At 47.2% G+C, this 10,341-nt stretch overlaps 1 protein-coding gene across 1 annotated transcript; it reads right to left on the bottom strand.

The window, feature by feature from the left end:
• Positions 1–1,797: 1,797 nt before the first annotated feature.
• On the bottom strand, positions 1,798–9,981 carry LOC109910911 (cyclin-dependent kinase 15-like; the record flags this gene model as incomplete). Its single annotated transcript, XM_048594117.1, has 6 exons — positions 1,798–1,913; positions 3,451–3,590; positions 5,369–5,417; positions 6,108–6,171; positions 6,678–6,771; positions 9,861–9,981. Coding segments are annotated over 6 exons (569 nt in total), but the record flags the coding sequence as incomplete, so codon positions are not given.
• Positions 9,982–10,341: the final 360 nt, after the last annotated feature.

Here is a 10,341-nt window from a genome sequence, read left to right as displayed (position 1 = left end):
CCCAACTTTGATCTTCTTTGAAATCTTGACCTTTTACAATTTCTACTTCAGTGGTTGTTTGTATCCTTCTAAGTGCTGTTATGTTCTGTCACTAAGGCATCAATGCTGGTTGAAATGACTGTCTTGTGAATGATTTATGTCCCTTTTTTGTGTCCCCTGTGCATTTCTAGCTGTTATTATTTTTGCAGGTCTGTCATTTTCTCCAATATTGTTTTGAGCTCAAGCTGATGTTTCTGTAGCTGCTCCTGTTAAGCCTGATCTGTTTTACATTAGAGCTGTTCCAGATCATCCTGTAAACCAGCAATCTTTTCACCGGATTGATGGTACACAACTTGTAATTCAACCCACTTACTTTCCTTCTCTTCTAGCTCTTCATTCATCTTTGTGAGATGAGTGAGGGTTTCCCCTTAAGACCTCATCATTGCAGAGATGGTATTCAAAAGTTTGGATTTATCCTGAATTAGTTTTTCAGCTTTTTCCTCTTGGAGAGTGTTCATTTTTCTCTCTACAGCAAAGAGCTGAGATTTTAGCTCCAACAATTCGCAAGAAAGTCACGTGTCCATTCTACTTTTGTGTGCAGTTCTGCAAGTGTTTCTGGAATAATATGCTGCAATTTTTGTTGCGATCCCTGATATTTGATTGATCTCAGATTTTGTGACTGGCATAAGCTATGACATGCTGCTACACCTTGCAACTGCCAGTCCAGCAGTGTCTACCACGTCAAATATCTCTGGCACCCAGGCACAATTCCAACACTGTGTGCACACAGTTCATGGGATCCTTAAAGGTGAACCCACTTGAACACAAGGTACATGTACAGCATGATGGGAATGGGGCTGGGGGGGTGGCAGGGAGTAATGGCAGAGGGAAGGTCACCTGGAGATTTTCATAGGTCCCATTACCTATAAAGACATTAGAGGCAGACTTAAAACACATCCAATTGTCAGACATGTGAGCTTCCCAGGCCAGAGGGAGCCTACCCAAGATTGTACAAATGGAAATGCCAGAATATGCAACACCAGGAGAGAGAGAAAGAGAGAGAGAGAAAATGAGACAATGACAGAGAGTGAGAGAGATAAAGAGACAGACAGGAAGAGAAAAAGAGAGAGAGATAGAGAGAGAGAGAAAGAGGAAGAGAGCAGCACAGAGAGAGTGAGAGGATAGCTCAGAGAGAGACAGAAGGTGGACAGCACAGGGTGGGGGTGTGTACCAGAAGAGAGTGGACAACACAAGGAGACAGACAGGTAGGGTTAGGGTTGATAGGCACAGCGAGAGAGGGAGAGCACCGGCAGCTCAGGGTTAGTACAGAATTAATGTGGGGGTTAAGTCGAGTGTCATGTTCATCTACCCCACTGTTAAATCCCAACTTTTTCCCTGGAGAATCCTGAGTTTCAGGCCTGTGTCGAGACTCACCGAGACTCACTTTGTATGAGAAAGACCTCCCCTCTTAGTTGTCTCCATCAACTGTCAGTCAGGTTTGTTCCGCACATGGTAAGGAGGACAATGCCTGGAGGCCTGATGCAGTCAGCCTCCTCACCTGGACTATGTGGAATTTGAAGTCAAATAGAGTGTGGAATAAAAAGCTTGACCCCGTGGTGGTTTTAAAAGGAATGTCCCCCCTCCCCCCCTCCCGCTTCACTGACAGTCACTTCTGTGTCTTACAGATCCTGGGAATGCCCCAAACTCCACTCCCAGATAAAGGGCAAGAGGGTGGAACAATTCATCCAATTTGTGCTTTCTTCTCCCCTTCACCCTCCTGGGGTCACGAATGGTCTCCAGTCTGCTCCCTACCTGTCCCGTTCTCCCTCCATGTCAGGCAAGGATTGATGTGCATCTGACCTTCCGAAAGGGATGGAAAGCATTCCGGGCTTCGGGCTCCAAGCGGACTCCAGCCACACTGAAGATGGAAACCACTGCAAGAGACACGAGTAAGCAGTCAGCAATAGAACCGAGAATGCTGGAGAACTCAAAACACTCAGCGCTGCCTTTGCAACACAGGCAGCAAAAGCAAGACCTGTTGACTGACTGTGACTAAGGCTCGATTCCCGTACAAAAACGGAGATTAATGCCATATTCTCCGTCACTCTGTATTCAACTGCTGTTATGTTGTCGCAACCAAATCTGCAGCCCTGAATCCTTAGTTATCAGTGAAAAACTGTCATGTTAAAAACAAAATCAAAATATGAGCTATCAGGCCAGATTTTAGTCTGCGATTTGATTTGTCCAATAGTAACATTAGCTGGAATCAGAACAATGCTAAATCTAAAATAGTTTTAATAAACTCTAGTTGATTCTTCAACTAGAAAAAACCACAGTCAGTGGTAACTGACCAGCTGCTTCCCATAAGAGACTGGAACCGAAGTTGTACCCTTCATCTATAAAGGTTCCTCGGTATAGGTTCTCAGTCTAGCCGAGGTCTTGTGCAAACTTAAGGTTTGGAGTCCAGAGCGAATTTAGTTAAAGACTGGTTCTGCGATCACTGATACAGCCGAGCTGGTATCAACCTTTATCAGGACAAGGTGACCATTTAACCAGACGTTTATTTTGATTGGTTCTGATTCGGATGTTGCTGAGTAATTTAACTGTTCCAAACCAGATGTAGGTGGATTTTCTAGGGTGAGCACTCTCCTGGATCCCAGCTTGTGATGTTTCTTAGTCAGTTCAGGACTGGTGGGACTCCCTTGCTATCCAAAGTCCAAGTACCAGCAGCAACTACAATGGCTCGCTGGCCCAGATTCTGAAGAAAATTGTAACCGTTTGGCCATTGCTTGGCTTTGTTTAATAATTCCACAGAGGTCGGTATCCTGTCACCAAGTCACCCTTTATTTATATGTGCAGAGTCCTTGACACTGACCCAGCTCCCTCACAGCCAGCTCTCAGAGTGAACAGAACCCCTGACACTCCTGTTTATACCTGTCAGCCAGGGCTCCCTGATTGGACCAGATTAACAGCCCCAATCAGGGAACTAATATTTTCTGAGGTCCATCTGGCTGATCTCATTACTATCACCACAATAGGGATGGGCAACAAATGCTCCATGAATTGTATACATCAGAACTGACATGGATTCTATCATACACTATCACTGAATGGACTGGTCAATAATATAAAAACCATAACTCTCTATCACACCCAGACTTTGACTTTATCATTCCCAGTTCTGTCAGTATTTACCAGGAGGGTGAGTATTTGGTCACATTATGTTATAGTTCACTCAAAGTTTAATTATGGTCCTCTCGTTCTGAATTTATTATTGTCCTATGATTCCTTCTCTTTACGATTACACGTCGTGATTTTCATTTTTAGCTGCTGAGTGCAATTCTCCTTGTTGCTCACACTTTCATTACAGCCACTCTGTTTGGCAATTGCTGACCCGGTCCCAATAATCTACTGAACTGGTGGTGAGGCACGGCCAAAGTCAAGGTGTGACAGGAACGAATGTGTACGTACTGTCGGGGAGCTGGAACAGAGCAGGGGGTAGGCTGCTGAAGTACTCGTGTGCCAGGGCATCTTCTGCCGAGCTCCTGTCCCGCGGGTAGCACTGGAGGAGCTGCGATGTTAGAGACTCCGCCTGAGGAACCAGGCCTAATCTGAGCAAAGGGAAGGAAAGGGCCATCAGGTGAGACACAAGGCCACACTGCAGCGGCACGCTGTCAGCCCACTTCAAGTCAACAACTTGCATTTCTGTGGAGCCCCTTTTAACACGGCAAAGTGTTTCACAGCACTTCCCAGGATCGTCGGCAGATCAAACCTGGCCCCGAACCCCACAAAGAGATAATGAGGATGAATCAAGGAGGTCAGGGTTGAAAGAAAAACTTCAGAGGGAAGACAGGCAGAGAGATCGGGAGAAGGAATTCCAAAGTTTAGGTTTTGGTTAGACAAATAAACAGAGACTCAGACAAGCAGGAAAGACACAGACAGAGAGAAAACAACATAGAGAGTGAGAGCAAGAGACAGACGGAGAGAGATAGTGAGACAAATCCAGGCTAGACAAATAGTGTGGGTAACTGCACTGATCTGATTGTGTGTTGAGTTTGGCGGCAAAATTGAAAATTTCACTCCAATGTGTTGGGCTCTATGCATTCCGATCCACATGCACACTACTTAGGGTGCTTTATGTGGGACCTCAGATGAGGAAGAACAGGCCAGCAGTAGATGCCTGCTCACAGACCAGAATCTCTACAGGAGACAGGAGGTGAACGGAGGAATGCAGCTCGCAGGAAGCCATACCCAATACACTGTCTCTTCAGCCAGATTTGTCAGAACTGCAGGGAGTCGTGACAATCAGTGTCAGATAACAAGTAGACTGCTGGAACAAGAGCTGCTGACTGGACCCAATGGTGTCAAAGACATCACCACCTTCGACCTCTCGGACCTTGGATCCTTCCAGGGATCTGCTCAAGACAGTGGCGCGATCTCATTGTCAGCAGCAGGCTCACAGATACTTATTGGAGACTTGTGGGTTCTTCGTCAGGATCAACAACAGTGTTCAGACTGATGCCAGCCAGAAATGGGATGACATGGTAGCTCAGTGGTTAGCACTGCTGCCTCAGAGCGCCAGGGCCCCTGGTTCAATACCACCCCTGGGTGACTGTCTGTGTGGAGTTTGCACGTTCTTCCCCAGTGTCTGCGTGGGTTTCCTCCGGGTGCTCCAGTTTTCCTCCCACAGTACAACCTCGGTGTGTTAGCCATGGGAAATGCAGGGTTACGGGGATAGGGTAGGGGGTGTGGGTCTGGGTCTGGGTGGGATGCTGTTCAGAGAGTTGGTGTGGACTCGATGGGCTGAATGGCCTGCTTCCACACTGTAGGGAATCTATGATCCAATGAAATGACTGGGTGATGAGTTCTGCAGCTTTTGCTCGCTGGCCGCAGATATGGGGGCATCACTGATGACTCTTCCTATCACTCATTGATGGTACAGAGGGAAGCAAGTATGGTTCTTATTGATCACTAATGAACCTCTCATACATCTTGTCTTTAGAGACAGAGATTAGCTCCCCCTGATACCACAGGATAAATAGGAAGAGGACCTTGAAGAGAGTGGAGGGAGGGCTGGAAAAACAGAGAAGGAAACAAATAGAGAGACAGTGAGTGAGAAAGAAGCAGGGGCAAGAGAAAAGAGGGTGAAGGTGAGATTTTATGAGAGTTTGGATTGAGCTGGTGATATACTTCATGCCCCCCCCAGTATTCCCAGCGGCACTTCCTATATTTTTTTTCAAACTGAGAAACAGCTGAAGTCTGAACAAAATGAGAACCAGTCAGGAAAGGAACGAGAACGTGGAGAGACAGCTTCTTCACTCAGCGTGCCATTGTCGCAGGATCCCAGACGGCAGCTCCCTGGTATAGGTTTGTCCAAAGCAACACTCACCTTTTCCAAACATGGCCCAGCTTTTGAGGTGGCTGAGGTATAAAGTGCTCTGTGAGGAGTGAAGAGGAAAGCATGTTTCAGGACTGATCCAATATTATCACCAGTAGGCCCACCAAGAGTGGGTGTACACACAAACCTCTTCATATACCTCTTCCCAGCCCAGCACACACGGTACAGAATCAAACTCATTCCCCACATAATCTCGCAGAAACTTTCCCACGATATACTCTCTCATACCAACCCTCAGAGAACGCACCAACACACAAGCGCTTAAATACACTCACCATCCAGCCAGACCCTAATATATTACTCTAGGTGAGCCTAATGGAGCAGCCCAAATCTAAAACCCCAACATGAAACATTGCTCAGATTGATCCCCAACACTTCATCCCAATTGAAAGTTGATGTACCGCAGACGGATCCCAATTATATAACGCAGACTGAATGCCCAATATATCACTTGGACCCAAGCGCAAATATTACAGACTGAACCCCAATTTCACTCAGACTGAACCCCAAAATGAATCCCAGTATATCGTTCAGACTGAATCCAAATATCTCACCCATGCTGAAACTCAACACGTGACCGACAGTACGTTAAAATATGACCCAGAGTGAACCCCAGCGTATCAGCGAGGTTGCACTCCAACATACCACGACTGAACCCCCATATCTCACTCAGACTGAACCCTTTCATAACAGATCTCTCCACACAGATGGCCGATTTTTAAGGGTTTACCTGTGCGGTAGTTTGGGAGTGCTGTGACTCCAGGCCAACTCTCTTCTGTGGGAAGTCCCAGGACCTGGAAACAGAGATTCCCCATTCAGATTGGAATGTTGACTGCGCACTGCCCTCTCAAAGCCTTTACACTGGAAACATGTAGTTCCAGCAGGCACGCTTCAGACTCATCACCGACAATGGGGGCCTCATTCTCTCTATACTTTGAACTCAGTAATCGGGGACCCAAAAGAGTGGGTCTCAGGCCACACTGACCAGAATCCTGTTGTCCAGAATTCTTTCTGGAAATGGGCATGAGCCAATCGGTGCATCTGCAAACCAAGGTTAAGTGACTTTACATGTCGCTACAGTCTCTGAAATCTAAGACTTCTGCTGCCCTGCCTCGTTGCGTATTAAAGGGAATTGTGGGAAATGGGAAGGAGTCACTCTCCTGCCCTAGGTCAAGCTCCAAACCAAGGCCCTTCGGCTAGTTTCAATGTGTGGAAATTCACTCCCTCCCTTAGCCTGAACCGAGTTCAAACCCGAATGACAGTGTCTTCCCGGGTTAACGCAATATCCAAAGTCACTTACTGCCCAGATTCTCCGGAGTTGCTCCATGATATCAGACACACCAGGAAAAGCTGGACAACCTTCCACCATCTCAATGAATATGCAACCCGCTCCCCTGCCAAGGAAGGACAGAGTTACTCGCTATCGTCATCACTACAGTGGCACGGACAGACACGTAACCAGCTTGTTCCAGGAAATTTGGCAAAAGCCAGGAGCAAATGAGGTCTACATGCTAGTATTCTCACTGGTGCCTGTGGGAGTATGGGCGCACAATTGACATGCATCTCACTGAGGGGGGTGTGTATGTGTTGGTGTGTGTGTGTGTGTGTGTGAGAGCGCGAGACAGAGGTTGGGCTGTTGTAAGATGGCTTATTACAGCTTCCAGTTCTGTTCGACAGCAAGGCTCGCTCAAAGGTGAAATGCTGAAGAACTGGAGATGCCACTCATTAAAGCTTTTAAGGCTACAAGACACTGTGGGAATAAAGCATTCAGGCGGATTGTGCAACCATGGAAACTATATCACTGGGAGAGACTGATGAACATGAGTGCATCTTCTCAGCTGCACGTTTATCTAAAGTCTGTACTGAATAACTAAAGTCTGTATTGTGTATCTAAAGTCTGTACTGTGTATCTAAAGTCTGTACTGTGTATCTAAAGCCTGTACTGTGTATCTTTTAACGCATCGCCAATTAGCGGTAATAGACATGGAGCGTGAGCACTGAAAACTAGAACTGGTATAAGTATTTTTGCTGTGTGAGGTTGGCATGGTAACACTTTGTACCTGAGTTTTATAGTCAATACTGAACTCACTAAGAATCCTAAAATAAAGAGGTGGGTTGAACCATTGATTGAGCAGTCATGTGAGATTGAGCAACATGAATCCTTGAAAGTCAAGGATGTGATCCTGCAGAATAAGGCCCACCCTATAAGAAAAGGGTTGAACAGGTTGAATCTGCACCTAGTGGAGTATGGAATAATGAGAGGTGATCTCCTTGAAACTTAAAGGATCTTTGGTGGGGGGACTTGATACGGTGGACACTGGGAAGGTGGGTTTCCCTTGTTGGGGAAGTAGCAAATGCAGGTTAAAAACGAGGGCTCTCCCTCTTAAGATGGAATGAGGATCTTTCTTTCTCTCTCAGGGAGTTATTAAGTCTGTGGAGTACTCTTCCCCAGACAGCACTGGAGGCTGGGTCTTGAATATCATCAAGGCAGACCAGGATCACGAGCAGAAAAGACAGGGAAGCGGAGATGACAACATGTCGCTTATCAAAAGGCAGAGCAGACTTGAGGGCCTAAACCAGCTCCAAAAAGTTACGCTCCTTCGCGTTTCTGCACTATTATCGTTGACGTTGGTATTTGCACGACAAAATGAAACAAGAAAGCAGTTAGTTACAAAGTAAAAACCGAAAGAACTGCGGACACTGTAAATCAGAAACAAAATAAACAGAAGTTGCTGGAAAAGCTCAGCAGGTCCGGCAGCATCTGTGAAGAAAAAATCAGAGTTAACGTTTCGGGTCCGGTGACCCTTCCTCAGAACAAGCAGTTAGCTCCTCTCAACCAGGCCCAAGAACCTGACCTCGATACATCTGAGGTGGAAGGATGGGTCAGCTCCCCATTACCCCAGTTGTTACCCTGTGCCTATTGGCTGAGCATCTCGCCAGCAAGTGCTACCTGTTACTGGCAATGGGAGAATGGCTACCGTGAACCACAGAGAGTTAGATGGAGTTTGGGAGAGGATGTTACAGAATTGGGAACTAGACCACCCACAGCAGCATTAACAGCTCTGCAGGATACAGGAGACTTGGTGGGAGTGGTACAAGGGGGTAGCGGGTGTTTGAGGAAGGGTCGCCGGACCCGAAACGTTAACCCTGTTTTTTCCTTCACAGATGCTGCCAGACCTGCTGAGCTTTTCCAGCAACTTCTGTTTTTGTTCCTGATTTACAGCATCTGCAGTTCTTTCGCTTTTTTTGTTAGTGGGTATTTGTCTTTGGTTTAGGGACACCATGACTTCCCTCAGGAAACGGGGAACAACCTCAGGCAAGGGAGCCGCTTCTGATGGGAAGATAAGCTTAGGTTGCAGTGATAAAAGACTTGCATTTCTGTAGCACCTTTGATGACCACTTGACGCATCAAGGCACGTTACAGCCAATGAAGTGCTCTTGACGTGTAGTTGTATTGTTAAAGGCGCAGCAGCAAAATTTGCACACAGCAGGCTCCTGCAGAAGGCAATGCGATAATGACCAGGTTGCCAATTTTTTGTTATCACATCGATTGGAAGATAAATAGTGGCCAGAACATCGGGTAGAAATTCCATACCACACCGGGAAAAATGCAAGGGGATCTTTCACGACTGCCTGAGGGATTCAGATGGGACCCTGGCCTGATGTCTCGCCCAAAAGACAACATGTCCGACAGTGCAGCACTCCCTCAGTACTGCTCTCGAGGGTCAGCCTGGAGTTTTTGTGCCTGAGTGCTGGAGTGAGACTTGAACCCAAATCCATCTGCCTCAGTTGGGGGGTGGCAGAGGTGAGAGATTGCTGTCCACTGAGCCACGATTGACACACAACTTGCCCCTACGAGGGGCCCTTTCCTTCAGACTCAAGGTGACACAAGGACGGAGACTGGTAATGGTCTTGAAGACAGCACAGAGCAGATTTAACAGAAATAGTACCTGGGTTCGAAGGGTTATCTTATGAGGATAGTTTCAACGGTCTGAGCTTGTGTTGCGTCAAGTGCAGAAGATAGTCGCTTGAGATGTTTAGTGATGTTGATAAAGAGCAGAACCTTAAAGAAAACAGGAGTCCAGGGCAGAACACAGAATTGGACTTTGCTCATACAGTCAGGAAGTGCAGGAAGGATAGGGGAGGAACTGGAATGGTGTACCTCACACCCACCCTGACCACCAACACCACCAAAAATTTCATAGGGACTGGAGGACAACTGAAAGTTTCAAAACTGAGGCTGTTGGATGTTCGTTGGTTAAAAGTATGAAGGATGGTGGAATTGAGGTAGATAAGATCAAATGGAACAGCGGAGCTGGCCATGCAGGGGATGAATGGCCTCCCCATATTCCTAAACTAACTGTTAGTACGCTGCTAGCTGTAGACTCCCGCTCCAAAGCCCCCGCCTCCGCCCGGCTTAGAGGAAACGCTCCCGGTGTATCACCACAGGCCTTTCTCAGAAAGGATGGGAAGAGTCCCTCACCAGATGTCCAGGGCGGTGGAATAATCGGTGGCCCCAAGGAGCACGTCCGGGGGCCGGTACCACAGTGTCACCACCTGGGAGGAGTAGGTCTGACTGGGCACAGACTTCGCTCGTGCCAGTCCTGTTGGTCAGAACAAAGAAAGAACTGACTGTGAGAAACTGGATCTGAAACAAAGGAGCTGACAGAATGGCTGGAAGCATCTGTTTCAGGAACGCGAGATGGGAAGGAGAAAATGCTCACCAGAGTAATGATGATCCAAAAAAGTTGGTTTGTTCACACAGGGTAATCGGAGGCCAAACACTCTGTACAGTTATTGCACAGAACTCTCCATCACCTCTCGCAGTGAAAGCTCTCCAACCAATACATTTACACACACTCCCTTACACACATACTCCCTTACACACACACACTCTCCCTCACACACACACACACACACACACACTCCCTCACACAAACACACACACTCCCTCACACACACAC

The sequence above is a fragment of the Rhincodon typus genome, unplaced genomic scaffold, assembly GCF_021869965.1.
Source record: "Rhincodon typus isolate 14 unplaced genomic scaffold, sRhiTyp1.1 hic_rhity00006096, whole genome shotgun sequence".
In the NCBI taxonomy this organism is placed as follows: domain Eukaryota; kingdom Metazoa; phylum Chordata; class Chondrichthyes; order Orectolobiformes; family Rhincodontidae; genus Rhincodon; species Rhincodon typus.
Note: the sequence above shows the minus strand (reverse complement) of the source record. Positions and strands in the feature narration are given on the sequence as shown.